Source organism: Mus caroli, unplaced genomic scaffold (assembly GCF_978045245.1).
Source record: "Mus caroli unplaced genomic scaffold, Mus_caroli_1 scaffold_1, whole genome shotgun sequence".
Lineage (NCBI taxonomy): Eukaryota > Metazoa > Chordata > Mammalia > Rodentia > Muridae > Mus > Mus caroli.
The window spans coordinates 61445743-61461200 of NW_028227256.1; the positions used below are offsets into that span (position 1 = coordinate 61445743).

A 15458-nucleotide genomic window follows, 5' to 3' on the forward strand; every position below is an offset into this window, starting at 1 on the left:
AATTGGAATTTTCATAGGGATTGCATTGAATCTATAGATGACTTTTGGTAAGGTGGCCATTTTTCCTATGTTAATCCTGCCAATGCATGAGCGTGGGAGATCTTTCCATCTTCTGAGGTCTTCTTCAATTTCTTTCTTCAGAGACTTAAAGTGTTTGTCATACAGATCTTTCACTTGCTTGGTTAGAGTCCCACCAGTATATTTTATTTGTGACTATTGTGAAGGGTGTTATTTCCCTAATTTCTTGCTCGGCCAGCTTATTCTTTGAGTAGAAAAAGGCTACTGATTTGTTTGAGTAAATTTTATATCCTGACACTTTGCTGAAGTAGTTTATCAGCTGAAAGAGTTTTCTGGTGGAATTTTTGAGGTCACTTAAGTATACTGTCTGCAAATAGTGATGTTTTGACTTCTTCCTTTCCAATTTGTATCCCTTTGACCTCCTTTTGTTGCCTAATTGGTCTGGCTAGAACTTCAAGTACTATATTGAGTACATAGGGAGAGAGTGGGCAGCTTTGTCTAGGCCCTGATTTTAATGGAATTGCTTCAAGTTTCTCTCCATTTAGTTTGATGTTGGCTACTGGTTTGCTGTATGTTGCTTTTACTATCTTTAGGTATGGACCTTGAATTCCTGATCTTTCCAAGACTTTTAACATGAAGGGCTGTCAAATTTTGTAAAAATTCTTTTTCAGCATCTAATGAGATTTTTTTTTCTTTGAGTTAGTTTATATAGTGTATTATATTGATGAATTTCTGTTTATTGAACCATGCTTGCATCCCTAGAATGAAGCCTACTTGATCATGGTGAATGATCATTTTGATGTGTTCTTAGATTCGGTTTGTGATAATTTTATTGAGTATTTTTGCATTGTTATACATAAAGGAAATTGGTCTGAAGTTCTCTTTCTTTGTTGGGTCTTTGTGTGGTTTTGGTATCAGTGTGTAACTGTGGCTTCATAGAATGGATTGGATAGTGTTCCTTCTGTTTCTATGTTGTGGAATAGTTTGAAGAGTATTTATATTAGGTCTTCTTTGAAGGTCTGATAGAACTCTGCACTAAAACCATCTGGTCTTGGGTTTGTTTTTTGGTTGGGAGACTTTTAATGACTTTCTATTTCATTAGGGGTTAAGGGACTGTTTAGATATTTTATCTGATCCTGATTTAACTTTGGTACCTGGTATCTGTCTAGAAAATTGTCCATTTCATCCAGATTTTCCAGTTTTGTTGAATATATAGGCTTTTGTAATAGGATCTGATTTTTTTTTTTAATTTCTTTGGTTTCTGTTGTTATGTCTCCTTTTCATTTCTGATTTTGTTAATTTAGATACTGTCTCTGTGCCCTCTGGCTAGTCTGGCTAAGGATTCATCTATCTTGTTGATTTTCTCAAAGAACCAGCTCCTGGTTTGGCTGATTCTTTGTATAGCTCTTTTTGTTTCCACTTGGTTGATTTCAGCCCTGAGTTTGATTATTTTCTGCCAGATTATTTCCTGCTGTCTACTACTCTTGGGTGAATTTGCTTCTTTTTGTTCTAGAGCTTTGAGGTGTGCTGTTAACTGCTAGTCTGTGCTCTCTCTATTTTCTTTTTGGAGGCACTCAGAGCTATGAGTTTTTCTCTTAGTACTGCTTTCATTGTGTCCCATAGGTTTCGGTATGTTGTGCCTTCATTTTCATTAAATTCTAGAAAGTCTTTTATTTCTGCCTTTATTTCTCTCCTGACCAAATTGTGATTGAATAGAGAATTGTTCAGCTTCCATGTGTATATGGGCTTTCTGGTGTTTTGTTTTGTTTTGTTATTGAAGACCAGCCTTAGTCCCTGGTGATCTGATAGGATGCATGGGATTATTTCAGTATTTTTATATCTGTTGAGGCCTTTTTTGTGACCAATTATATGGTCAGTTTTGGATAAGGTACCATAAAGTGCTGAGAAGAAGGTATATTGTTTGTTTTAGGATGAAATATCCAATAGATATATATTAAACCCATTCAGTTCATAACTTCTGTTCATTGCATTGTTTCTCTATGTAGTTTCTGTTTCCATGATTTGTCCATTGATGAGATTGGGGTGTTGAAGTCTCCCACTATTATTGTATGAGGTGCAATGTGTGCTTTGAGCTTTATCAAAGTTTCTTTTATGAATATGGGTACCCATATTGGGGTATTTGGGGTATAGATGTTCAGAATTGAGAGTTTATCTTGATAGATTTTTTTTTTCCTTTGATGAGTCGCTCATCTTTTTTGATAACTTTTGGTTAAAAGTTGATTTTATTTGATATTAAAATGGCTATTTCAGCTTGTTTCTTGTAACCATTTGCTTGTAAAAAATTTTTCCAGCCATTTACTCTGAGGTAGTGTCTGCCTTTGTCACTGAGGTGCATTTCCTGTATGCAGCAAAATGCCGGATCCTGTTTACATATCCAGTCTGTTAGTGTATGTCTTTCTGCTGGAGAATTGAGTCCGTTGGTGTTAAGAGATATTAGGAAAAGTAATTGTTGCTTCCTGTTATTTTTGTTGTTAGAAGTAGAATTATGTCTGTGTGGTTATCTTCTTTTGGGTTTGTTGAAAGAAGATTACTTTCTTGCTTTTTCTAGGGTGTAGTTTCCCTCCTTGTGTTAGAGTTTCCCATCTGTTATCCTTTGTAGGGCTGGATTTGTGGAAAGATAGTGGCTAAATTTGTTTTTGTCATGGAATTTCTTAGATAGTTTCTTAGACATGTCATAGATGATAGTTTCATCATCTATGGCAATTGAGAGTTTTGTTGAGTATAGTAGTCTGGGCTGACATTTTTGTTCTCTTAGGGTCTGTATGACAACTGCTCAAGATCTTCTGGCTTTTAGAGTCTCTGTTGAGAAGTCTTGTGTGAATCTGATCGGTCTGCCTTCATATGTTACTTGACCTTTTTCCCTTATTGCTTTTAATATTCTTTCTTTGTTTTATGCATTTGGTGTTTTGATTATTATCTGATGGGAAGAATTTTTTTCTGATCCAATCTATTTAGGGTTTTATCATCTTCTTATATGTTTATGGTCATCTCTTTCTTTAGGAAAGTTTTCTTCTATAATTTTGTTGAAGTTGTTTACTGGCCCTTTTGACTTGGGAATCTTTACTTTCTTCTATGCCTGTTATCCTTTGGTTTGGTCTTCTCATTGTGTCCTGGATTTCCTGGATGTTTTGGGTTAGGATCTTTTTGCAATTTGCATTTTCTTTGACTGTTCTGTCAAGGTTGAGACTCTTTCTTCTATCTCTTGTCTTCTGTCGGTGATGCTTGCATCTATGAATCCTGATCTCTTTCCTAGGTTTTTTTTTTGTTTTTGTTTTTGTTTTTTTTGTTTTTTCAAAACAGGGTTTCTCTGTATAGCCCTGGCTGTCCTGGAACTCACTCTGTAGACCAGGCTGGCCTCGAACTCAGAAATACGCCTGCCTCTGCCTCCCAAGTACTGGGATTAAAGGCGTGTGCCACCACGCCCGGCTTCTCCTAGGTTTTCTAACACCAGGGCTGTCTCCCTTTGTGATTTCTTCATTGTTTCTATTCTCATTTTTAGATCCTGAATAACCATGTTCAATTCGTTCACCTGTTTGGTTATGTTTTCTTGTGTTTCTTTATGGGATTTATGTGTTTCCTCTCAAGAGCTTCTACCTGTTTGCTTGTTTTCTCCTGTATTTCTTTAAGAGAGTTATTTCTGTCCATCTTAAAGTCCTCAATCATCATCATGAGATATGATTTTTAAATCAGAATCTTGCTTTTTCAGGTGTGTTGGGGTATCCACGGCTTGCTGTGGTGGGAGAACTGGGTTCTAATAATATCAAGTAGTCTTGGTTTCTGTTGCTCATGTTCTTGTACTTGCTACTTGCCATCTGGTTATCTTTGGTGTTAGTGGTCTTGCTCTCTCTGACTGGAGCTTCTCCCTTCTGTGAGCCTTAGGCTTGTTAGCACTCCTGGGAGATGAGGGGCAAGACTTGGGTGCAGATAGCTCTGTGGCACAGGGTCAGCTCCAGGGTGCAGATGGAAACCTCTAGAAGGATCCTAACCCCAGCTGCACCATGGTTCCTGGGTCCTGTGGGCTCTGATTGGGTCTCGTAGGTCTCAGCTGTGATCTTAGGTGTGTCAGCACTCATGGGAGACCAGCTTTCTCAGGTCGGGATTGGGGAGCAGATAGTTTTGGCACAGGGTCAACTCCAGGTCCCAAATGGAAACCACTGATCTGGGTTTCTTAGGCTTCCTGTCTGCCTGTTATTTTTAGATTTTGTGGTATCCCGTATTTCTAGGATGTCTTTTGCCAGGAATTTTTAAATTTAACGTTTTCTTTGATCAATTTCTTCTGTCCTGTCTTCAAAACCAGAGATTACCTCATCATCTTTGCATTCTGTTCATATGACTTGCTTCTGTGGTTCCTGTTCAAGTTTTAAAGTTTTTATTTGCAGAGTTTCCTCAGCTTGGGTTCCTTTATTCTGTTTCCACTTTCAGACTTTGAGTTGTTTTATCCCTTCCATCCCACTGCTTGTTGTGACTTCATGGGAGTCTTTAAGGGATTTGTTCATTTCTTCTTTAAGGCCCTCTATCATATTAATAAAGGCTATTTTAAAATCGGTTTCTTGTTTTCTGCTCTGTTGCGATACTCAAGGCCTGCTCTGGTAAGTTTGCTGAGCCCTACTGGATACATTGTCCTAGCTGTTACTATTTTTATACTGACATCTAGACATCTGGTTTGAGAAGAATGTAATTCTAGGTCTTGATATCAGATCTTGTATTTGTGAGCATGATTTATTTCTTGGTTTCTGTTGCCCTCTGGTTCTTAGGAGAGTGTGGTTACTCTCTGTTGTTACTCTATGTTGTCTAGTGGGACACTCTTCTGGGATCTGACACACAGTTGATCTAGGATGGTCCTGGAGGTGGGGTGCACAGGGAAGAGCAAAGCAGGGTGTTCCACCAGGATCTGCTCAGACCCCTGGGAACGAGGCCAGAGTGAGAAGTTACAAGTAGTCTTCTACAGAGTTGGGGATGAGACTCAGGAACAGACTTGGAGGAATACAGGAAGAGGTGAGGAGATGGGCGCAGGAGGTGGCACAGAGGCCTCAGAGGTAATCTGCTACATAGCTATGGATGCGACTGGGGAATTGGTTTTGGAGGAGAGGAAATATAGGTGAAGATTGGAAATTAGTCTGCCTGTTTCCCTGGTCAGAGTGGCATGTGGATTCCTAGGGAGTTCTTGTTGGAGTTGGGGTCTGAGATAAGGCAACGAGTTTGGGGGGGGGGGGAGGTTAGAGGTGTTGAAGGAAGAAACCTCTGCAGGTGACACGGGATTGGGTTTGGAGGGACAGGGAAAAAAGAGAACCTCACTTAGCCTACATCCTTCCCACCAACTTCCATTTTTGAAAGTCTTTCATTAAATCTGGAGCTCAAGGATTGAGCTAGGCTTTATGGCCAGTTCATTCCATGGAGCTTTCTGCCTTCTGTCTGAGCCGTTGTGGGCTTTTATCAGGGTGCTAAGCATCTGAATCCCGTCCACTGCTTGTGCATTGGCACTTAATCTACTGAGCTATTTTTAGGTAGTTGAAAAAGAAAGGTTTTTACCTAGTGTGTGCACACATGTGTGGGAGCAGATAAGTAAAGAAAAAGCAGTAGGTTCTCACCATCGACCATGTGGGGTTCAGGGGCTGCACTCAGATTGTCCAGCTTAGCAGCAAGGGACATTACCAGTGTGCTGCCGCATCAGGCCATGCCAGTATCATTTCCTGAGCATTTCTTGTATAATACTGAACATTTGCTTATTTCAGCTGTTTCTCTAGAAAACATTCTGTTCTAAAATTAGTGGAATGAAGTGTATGAACATAAATTTTTTTGTGTTTTTCATTTTTAGGGAGGCAGCAAGAGAATGTCGTAGAAAGAAGAAAGAATATGTGAAATGTTTAGAGAACAGAGTGGCAGTGCTTGAAAATCAAAACAAAACATTGATTGAGGAGCTAAAAGCACTTAAGGACCTTTACTGCCACAAATCAGATTAATTTGGGATTTAAGTTCCCTCCTCTTATGGTGGAGAATGGACTGGCTTGGCCACAACCAGAAAGACAAATAAACAATTATTTTCTAAACATTTCTTTTTTTCTATGCGCAAAACTGCCTGAAAGCAACTACAGAATTTCATTCATTTCTGCTTTTGCATTAAACTGTGAATGTTCCAACAACTACTTCCACTTCTGCCCTCAAGAAATGTGCAGCGCCAGGAATCATGAAGAGACTTCTGCCCTCCGTCTCCACCACCCTCAAGAAGTAATCATTTGCTTATTTGTAAATTGTTGGGGGAAATGAGGAAAATGAAATCTTGGCTTTCTTATTTTTGCTTTAGGTTTGTTTGGTTTGTTTTCTTTTTAATGACTTCAAGGTTTGCTGAGCTCCATGGCTGCCTTAGGGACAGTCACCCAGCCTCCTGAGCTGACGGAATGTGTGGGCCACACGAGAAGGAAGGAAGGAAGGAAGGAAGGAAGGAAGGAAGGAAGGAAGGAAGGAAGGAAGGAAGGAAGGAAGGAAGGAAGGTGCAACGAAGAAGTGCTGACTGCCAAATTGATGTTTTTACACTTTCATTGTGAATTATGTAAAACTGTTAAAAACATCCTTTAAATAAGGATATTAGTGTGGTGTTGGGAGTAAACTTTGTATGTATGTTCCTTTCTTCAGTACTGACAAGTTGTCCTTGGTGCTGAGAAGCACGGTACTCACTCCAGCTCCTCTGTAGGGCAGTTGTTGCTTCTCCATTCAGTTCTGTGTGTTCAGCAGTTTGAATGCATTAATAGAAGTAACCAACTGAATGGAAAGCATGGTTTTGAATTTTGAGTTAAGTTAAAATCATAGTATAAACCTTATTCTGGTGAGTACTAAGTCTTAATGAGTAGGTGCTGGCCAGGAAGCTAACTCCTTGAGTTATACAATAAGGTTTTTAATAAATAAAAACTTTTGTCCTTGCTTTCAAAATCCTTATACTGTCACTCATTTATCTGAAAAGCTATTCCTGGTTCACTGTTGCATTTACACTGTGCAGCCAACAGGAACGTTTTCAAGATGTCCAGCCAAAGTGATGCCCTTGGAAAGTACTAAATAGACAACCTTTTCTATCGTCACATTTCTGTCAGAGAATCTCTTGGAATATTTTTTTTTAAGTCAAAGAAGTTACAAGGATGTGATTCTAAAGCATTGTGTTAAATGCACACAAGAAAAGTAATTTCCTTCAGACATTGGAGTGTGTGCTATGGTACAAGATTTGGCAAACACTTTTTTTTCTCCCAAAAAAGGTGGTACTGCTTTAACTCTCCAAAAGCTGTTCTGTTTCTGAAGCTGTTTCTACTTACACCCTTACCCAGAGTCTGCATTTATGGGTAACATTGTTCCTGAGAAGACTTAGTAATAACTCATTTTTTTTTTATTAAGCCTAATAAAATCTAAGAGTTACCTCTTTATAAGACAAATATGAGGACAGTGGAGGCTGGTGTGTTAGGCTACTTCACGTTTGAGGAAGAGCTCAGACTCGGAAGACTGTCTTATATTTGCTTTGGGATCTTAAGAAAGCTCATGTTAATATCAGTATACGTATGAGCGGGAACTGTTTGGTTGCTATCTGTAAATGTTCTGTGTTGTTTATAACAAACCATTGTCTTTTTTCAAGGATGAACAGTTTGTGAAGGACATGATTCTAAGAGTTGAGTGATGTAATAGTCCTTCTGTCTGAACAGTTCACCAGGCTCTCCAGAAGGCTTTCAAACGACTAAAGTTTGATCTTTGTCCTGCTGAGCTTGCTGGGAAGGAGATAGCATAAAAGCTGTCTGTGCCAGCAAGTAGATATATCATTTACTAAACGTGGTGAAACAAAAATGAAGCAGAATCACAAATCTGTCAACAAACTGGAATTACTTCACATTAAGTCAGAATGTCAGATTGAACATTTTAAATGTCACAAGTGGAAAATTTGCCTAGTGTGCAGAAGTTGTAATTTGTAAGTGTCTATCTTCAAAAGTTGAGGCTTTCTACATAATGAGGAAATAGGTGGTCTCCTTAACCCTTTAGAGACCAAGGCAGTCTCAGCCATACTTCCTAGTTGGATGGATATTAATTTACAGAGGCCTGGGTCTTTATGCTTGGAGCATGACTGTACTAGTTTGACACCAGTTACTTGATAATGTGAGAAATATATGGTGTTGTGAAACCTGACTTCGAAATATCAGTTCATACAGAAAGAAATCAAGCCTCTTTAATGCAAGCTGGATTCTTTTTTTTAACATGAGAATGAGAAAAAAAAAAAAAAACAACTTGTTTTTGAGCTATGTGGAGAATCTTTATTAAGAAAATGACATAATTTTTTAAAAACTCTTATATCCAAAATTGTATGTGGCCACATTATCGGTAATGTTTTTCTCTTCATGTTGGCCAAAAGGGAATGAGAATGTCATAGGAATCTGTACATATGCTACTGATTTGCCTAGAGAATAGCACGTTTGGTACTGCTCACTTTGCATATATATAGTGGCACTTTTATCTATAGGACAGATTAACTCTAATAAAAATGAAATGGGATAGGTTTATTTTTGATATATTACTCTTCTGAGTTTTCAAGCTTTGATAGTGTTTAACTGAACAATGGCTTAGAAAGGGCTAGATCCAATATGTTCATATTTAAAAAATTGATATGAGATACAATTTAAGTTCTTTATCAAAAGCAAGTACCATATTAGCAACCATCATATTGTCCTAGGTGCTGTGCTTGTTTAGATGTTATAGAGTGGGTGGGGACGTGGCATTTTGTAATATATGTGTACATATATACATACATACAGTATATCATCTAAATGCTCTGAGAGCTGTTATGTCAGGAATGCTGAGTATTCTAGCGTTTTGAGGTCAGATGAGATTCCACTTTGCTGTGCGTTCTCCTGCATCTCTTCTGGTGTTTCAGTGACTGTATTACTCCAGCACTCACAACTGGGTTTTCTCTTTTCTTCCAGTTTTTTATTGGGTTTTTGTTTTGTTTGGCTTGATGCTTTTGAGTATGTTACCAGTCACTTGAAAACTCCTAAACCCCAAGCTTTTTTCCCCCTGCTTTGTTTCTGGCAGCTATAAAATTGGTAAGAACATTTTGAAATAGCTTTTAAGAGAATTGTTTCAAGAATCATTTTGGGCGAAGACTTTTCATGTTTCATTTGAACAGGGATTTTTGTCAAGATGTGTTTTGATGGTAGGCCAGCAAGCAGTGCTAGTGTCTAAAGCACAAAACCAGTCAGGCAGGCTGTCCAACCAGAAGTCCTCTTGGCTGAAGTCGGTCTCTGTCTCTCAGGACTCCTCCCTACTGTTTTTGACCATTTAGGGTGACATGGAATCATACAAATATTGGGGCTTAGAAACAAACATTTATATAACCCGGAATGCTTTTACGTACTTGAAGTGACTTCAATCTAAATGTTGCCTTTCCTGTTTAGGAAGCTTTGATTCTCTGTTGACTCCAGTCAGCTGGTAACACAAATCAGCTTCTCTACCAATAGCTGCTTCATTTTCAGTTCCTTCCAGAGGCTTTTGTCTTGCCTTTGTAACACTGAAACTCTGGATGGCACATCATCCCGGGGCCCAGGACACAGGCTGGATGTTGACTTGGGGTTGTATTTACATTAGTTCTTTGTAAAGGTTTGCTGTAACTTGCACTTTTTTTTAAGGACCCAGTTTGGGTATCAGCAACTTGGGAAATTCCTTATAAATGAGTTCTCAGCTGACCCTTTTGTCTTCCTCCTTCAAATCATGACTCCTTAATAGAAGCTTTTCATTGATCACAGTATCATAGCTAGCCTTAAGCATGTTATAAAAGCTAAATATCTGGGAATTAGATTTGACTAATACTGAAGGAAAAATAAGTACTTACAATTTTAAATTTCATCCTCCAACTTTAGTTCTATGTAGAGCATGCCAAAAAAATTTTTTCAGAAGATTTTTTTTCAGAGGATTGCTTTAAACTTTGTTAAAGCAAATAATTTGTTGTCATCATGGGGAACCATGTATTCGTTGTTACTAAATCATTTTAATTTGGCTTTGTTAACTTCGGAGAAATGCTGCCTAAACGCGACTGGTTTCTGACTGCGGGGGAGTACAGTATGCTTTGTTAGGCCTGTAGGTGACTCATTCTAGAATAAACATGTTCACTGAGATGTACAAAGCACAACTAGAGTTTTGGGTGGCTTGTGTGTGTCTTGATTACTTTCAATGTTAATGTTGACTTTTTAAGTTAACAGTCACTGTTATGTGCTAGGAACTGGTTTCCTTGACTTTCTAGAATCAATGGCCAAGAGAGGCATATAATCCTTGAGGGGTTGAAGGTATCATGAAGTTGAGTCAGTATGGAAGAATTTCAAACAAATCAAACAGGGTGCTGAAGTTCCGGCTGACTCATCTGCTCATGGTATGCTTACTGATTAGTGAATGTAGTTTTAAGCCTTTGTGTGTGTCCTCAGGGGCAGACAGACTTTAACAAGGACCAGATAACATTTGAATGGAGGAATTATATTTCAGGTGTTTTAGCTTGAAATTTATTTTTTAAAAAAAGAAAAATTAAAAAAAAATAAATAAGAGAGCAAAGTTTGGGAAGCGAGTTGACAGTATGAAAGCAGGCAGAGCTGAGGATGAGCTGGCCTGTCCCACTGCTGCAGTGGGGCAGGTCCTAGCTGGGGAAATGTTACATTGTTACCAGCAAGAAAAAGGAAGAAGGGTCAAAAAGTAGGAAACTCCTACTTTCGTAGGCATGATTTACTACTTGTCCATAGTAGTATAGCATTTCTAAGCTTCTAAGGGCATCTCAAAAGATAAGAGTAAGTCTGAGATGTTGAAAAAATCAGTAGGGAAGAAAGATCACTGCAGATCATAATCTATGTTGGCCACATGAAATGATTTATTATATTTGGGAAGTTTTATTTTCTTATGTTTTTTAAAATTGAATTGGTAAGTGCTTTATAGACGTATTTTTACCCAGGTGCCACTTCAATGTGTATGTAATAAAATTATTTATATTAAAAGTGGGAAATTTTGTCAACATTTTTCTGTGTGTTGTAGATTTATTAGGATGGTGAAGAAGTGTGCTAGTTAGCAGTTTTCTGTGTAAAGCTGTCTTGAGCTGATCTGTACACATCGGTTATAATGCCCCAGTGGAACTTAGACATGTCACTTGAAACTTTTGAAAAACAAAATAACCAGGGAAGTCCTAGAATGGTATTTGGCTGTTTGGTTTTTCCTTGAGTACTGGAGTAGAGAATACCTCCCCAGAACTGTCAGCACAAAACAGGGTATCAGCTTTAACTCTGATGTTCCTATTGGAGTAGAGTACTAATAACTATGAGAAGGGAAATACATTTCTAATAACCTTCCCTACAATCTAGAAACATCCCTGTTTAAATTTTTTACCTAAATCTTTTTGTGCTTTATGTGTAAAGAATAAAAGTACCAAGACATCATGCATTTTATTAACACTATGTACATACTGGCTGCTTTGTGTTCAGAATGGTAGCAGTTACTTTGTATATTAAAGTGATCCTTGTGAATTTGTGAAATATTGTCTTAAAGTGCTTTTCTTACTGTAATCTTTGTGGTATCAACTGTCATAATGCCCTTTTTACACAGACATTTATGTGCAGTCACATAAACATGCTTTTAAAAACTCTGTAAAGTCTCTTTTTTTGGGCCTGGGACACCCCCTCCCCGCCAAGCTAGTATTTGTTTACCCTCATTTTCTTGGACTTGAGGTTATTTTGTCAAATGAGCAAAGATTACATTGAATGATCACAAGCTTGTAATGCTTAGCAACAGAAAACTGTAATTCATACAACACATCTAAACACTCAATTTTACTGAATTCTTTTTAGCACTTTTTTGAGTAAGGTTAAGCATGATCTAAAACTCCCAAGTGCTGTTCTCCTGTCGAGTAACTAACTAATGGAGATGTGTTCCTCAGTTTAAAGTTAAGAAGTGTGCATGCCCTGAAAGAACAATAAAAACTCGGATCACCTTTATTCTGAAATATGTGACTGTATAAAATGCAGAAGGAAGGTGGGTACAATAGCATGCCCTTGTAATCCCAGCCTCACGGGCACAGAAGGCAGAACCAGAGGCTAGGCGGGCTATCTGGTAGGAAGGGTATGAACAAGGGAATCCTGAAATGCACGTATCTATTATTGCCAAAGAACTAATAAGATCCCTATAGTATTCTGAAGTTCTGGAACCTAGGAACTTGACTAGTAAGCTGTGTAATGTTTCCTGGTTGCTTGTCAGATGTGGTTTTGAAGCTCGGGTCACATGGATTTCCTGTTTCTCCTTTCTGCAGAGCAACCACACTTAACCGAATTACTGAGACTTAATATTTTAAAAATGAAAGGATGGAAGCTGGCATGGTGGCACATACCTTTAATCCCAGGATTTGGGAGACAGAGGCTAGCCTGGTCTACATAAATGAGTTCCAGGACTGCCAGAGCTACATAGTGAGATCCCTTAAAAAAAAAAAAAAAGTCACAACCTGAAAGGCAGGTGTAAACCAGAGTTGTACCAGGCAGTTCAGCCTGTGATCATATCACTTGGAAGCTATTGGGCCTCGGAAAGATAATAATGCCTATCTTCCTGTAGCTGTGACTTGGCATTCATTTGAGGACCTAGGAACTAGAGTAACAGGAGAAAAGTACTTCTCAAAATCTAAAATAGTCCTCCAAGAATATAACTTTGTATATAGCTGGTATCCCTTTCCTCTACAATGAATTCTAGACTTCCATGTGTTTGTTAGATGGGAAGCACAGGTCCCAAACAGAACAAATTTCTCCTCCAAATCTGTCCCTTCAGGCATTTTCCATGTCATACACACGGTGCCACTTTCCATTAAGTTGACGGTCAAGCCCAGGAAAGCACTGTTCATCCATGCCACCTTGCCTGAGACTGAATTTTCTTCAGTTTTAAGCATTCTCCAGATAAAGACTAACATCAAGTGGAAGGCAGGCTCATTTCCAGCGATGAATATATTATTCTTGCTTTTTAACTGATAAATGGTTAACAGAATCATAAAGTGACCCATTTGCATTCACACACTTGGGCAACTACCATTCCTGTGCAGTTCACAAACATTTCCATCATCTGGATAAAACCCTGCACCACTTAGTAGAACAGTTATCCTTCCCCTGTGTCCTCCTGCCTCTGGCAACCCACAATCTGCTTCTGTAAGTTTAGAAATTTCAAATAAATGGGATCGTAATGTGGATATGACTTTGTGTCTAGCTTTTTTCATGAAACATGTTTCTAGGACACTGGAATTAAACCCAGTAGTGTTCATACTAGTCCCACGTTCTACTACATCCTCCATCTTCAAGTATGCCGGGATTGAACCCTGGGCTCTCTCTGACATGCTAAGCAAGTGATTTAACGCTGGACTGCATCCCTTTACTTTTATGTCTGACTCTGTTGGTTTTGAAAGAACTGGAATAGCAGAGCCAGGTTTACACAAGGCTATGATGTGTATACACTTTTTCTAGTCGGTTGGTTTTCCCTTCTGCCCCCATGTTGACAATGGTTTGGTTTTTTGTTTGTTTGTTTGTTTTGTTTTCCTGAGACTGTCTCAGGATTTTTAAACTTAACCCTTTCCTGGCTATGCCAAGAAGTATTTACCATTTTACAGCATTAAGAACCTATGAGTTAACAAGTCTTCAAATGTTGAGGCACAACTGAAGACTGCCTAGATTATTCAGCTTGTGCGAGTGTGAGAACACAGCTTGCTAGTGCAGCCTCTCAACACAGTGACACCCCTTGTTCTGTAAAGAACTTGACTGCTACTTTTTTATGAGACAGGGAAGAGCAGCAGAAAGGTTAGAACACAGAAACCCATGCCTTCTACTAACTCATAAAAGTCAGGTGCTGGATTCCAGCACAACTTAACCAACACTGTATAGGATTGGTTGTGTTTTGTTTTGTTTAAGCACTTTAAGATTCTGTTCTGTTAAAGAACTAGTAGAAAATGCTTGCAATAAAGAATAACAATTCTCTGGGGATATATAGCAAAGTGCAAGAGACTGAGACTGGAGGATCAGTTTAAAATCATCCTGGACTAATGAGACCAGGTCTCAAAGGGCAAAGAAAAGTATAGTAGTGAAATGCCATTGATTATTGATTGGTCAGTCTTACACACATTCGAGTAACTTCATTATTGAGAGTATGCTTTGTTATGTTTAACAGCCTGAGAATCCATTTCTTGAGACAGATTGGATTAGGAAAGAAAAGCAGACATAACATGGTACATTTAGATAATCATAAAGAGCTTTTTTTTTTAATGCACTGATGTTACTGAGCTGCCTTTTATGACCACCCAAAATTCAGTGGTGTGCTGTTTCCAGTATAAACTGGATCTGTTAAGACAAGATTGCAGGCAAGCTGGGAGTGATGGCATACATCTGTAACTCCATTGCTAGGGAGGTGCTGGTAGGAGTTGTTCCTGGTTAGCCTGGGCAACATGGCTAGACTGTATGTCTGAAATAGCAGTAACAGGAGTCTACCTGAAAAGAATCTAGCATTCAGGCCCTAGATAGGTGGTTGCAGTGGTAAGGAACATTTGCCGCTCTTTCAGAGGACTAAGTTTAATTTCCAGCACCCAGGCAGCTCACAACCTGTAATTCTAGCTACACAGGTTGCAATGACTCTAGCTTTTATATGCACTATATGCACATATCTGCACACAGGCACACAATTAAAATACCAAATTTTAAAAATCTACTATTCAGTTCATTATAGTTGGGTGAATTACAATTCTGATTTCTATGTAAAGGGATATATTTCCTGACAGTTGCACCCCTTTATGGGTATTTTCTTCAGGCCAAGGGTGTGCCCTAATGACCAGAACACATAGATGTAAAAGACCAATCAGAGAACAAATTTCTATTACCACTGCCACTGTGCAGTTATAATACCTGTGCTCCAAATCGCTTGAGCTTTTAGTTAAGCTTTAATGTAAAAGAAGAAGCTTGTACTGATAACATTATTCATAAAGTCTACCCAGAGAAAACAAAAAAACTAGTAACCTGGCTGGGGAATGTAATAACTCAAGGCTAATGTTTGCCAAGTTCCGTAAAACCCTGGTTTTTGATCCCTAGCACCACGAAACATCAATTACTTATAACTGGAATTCTCTTTGATGACTTGGTTTTTACTGGACCCTGGGGAAGCAAAGCTGCAAGGCCTCCCCGCAGCTTGCAGCCCACCAGGAGCTGTAGACCAAATGGGTGATTATAGGTGCAATACAGACTGCTCCTTGGGAGCTAACCTTTGTGAAGAAACGAGATTGAACTTTGAAAAACTGACATACTAGAAGGAAAAAAACAAACAAACCCTAAGAAATAGATACTGCAAAACTGAGAAACAGCAAAGTTGAAACAAACAAAAGCATGGTTTTAGAAGTATTTTTAACCTACAAGTTTAGG

At 38.6% G+C, this 15458-nt stretch overlaps 1 protein-coding gene across 7 annotated transcripts in view; it reads left to right on the forward strand.

Annotated features, from left to right (window-relative positions):
• The window catches only part of Creb1 (cAMP responsive element binding protein 1), a 71213-nt gene extending 58602 nt beyond the window's left edge, over positions 1-12611 (forward strand). For 3 of the 7 annotated variants that reach the window (XM_029474398.2, XM_029474397.2, XM_021151935.3), the window contains one exon: positions 5855-12607. In XM_029474398.2, the coding sequence (XP_029330258.1) occupies positions 5855-5999 (145 nt within the window). In that variant the 3' untranslated portion in view covers positions 6000-12607. Of the gene's footprint in view, positions 1-5854 lie in introns of all 7 variants that reach the window. The other 4 variants (XM_029474406.2, XM_029474413.2, XM_029474401.2 and 1 more) reach the window with 3 other exon arrangements.
• Positions 12612-15458: the final 2847 nt, after the last annotated feature.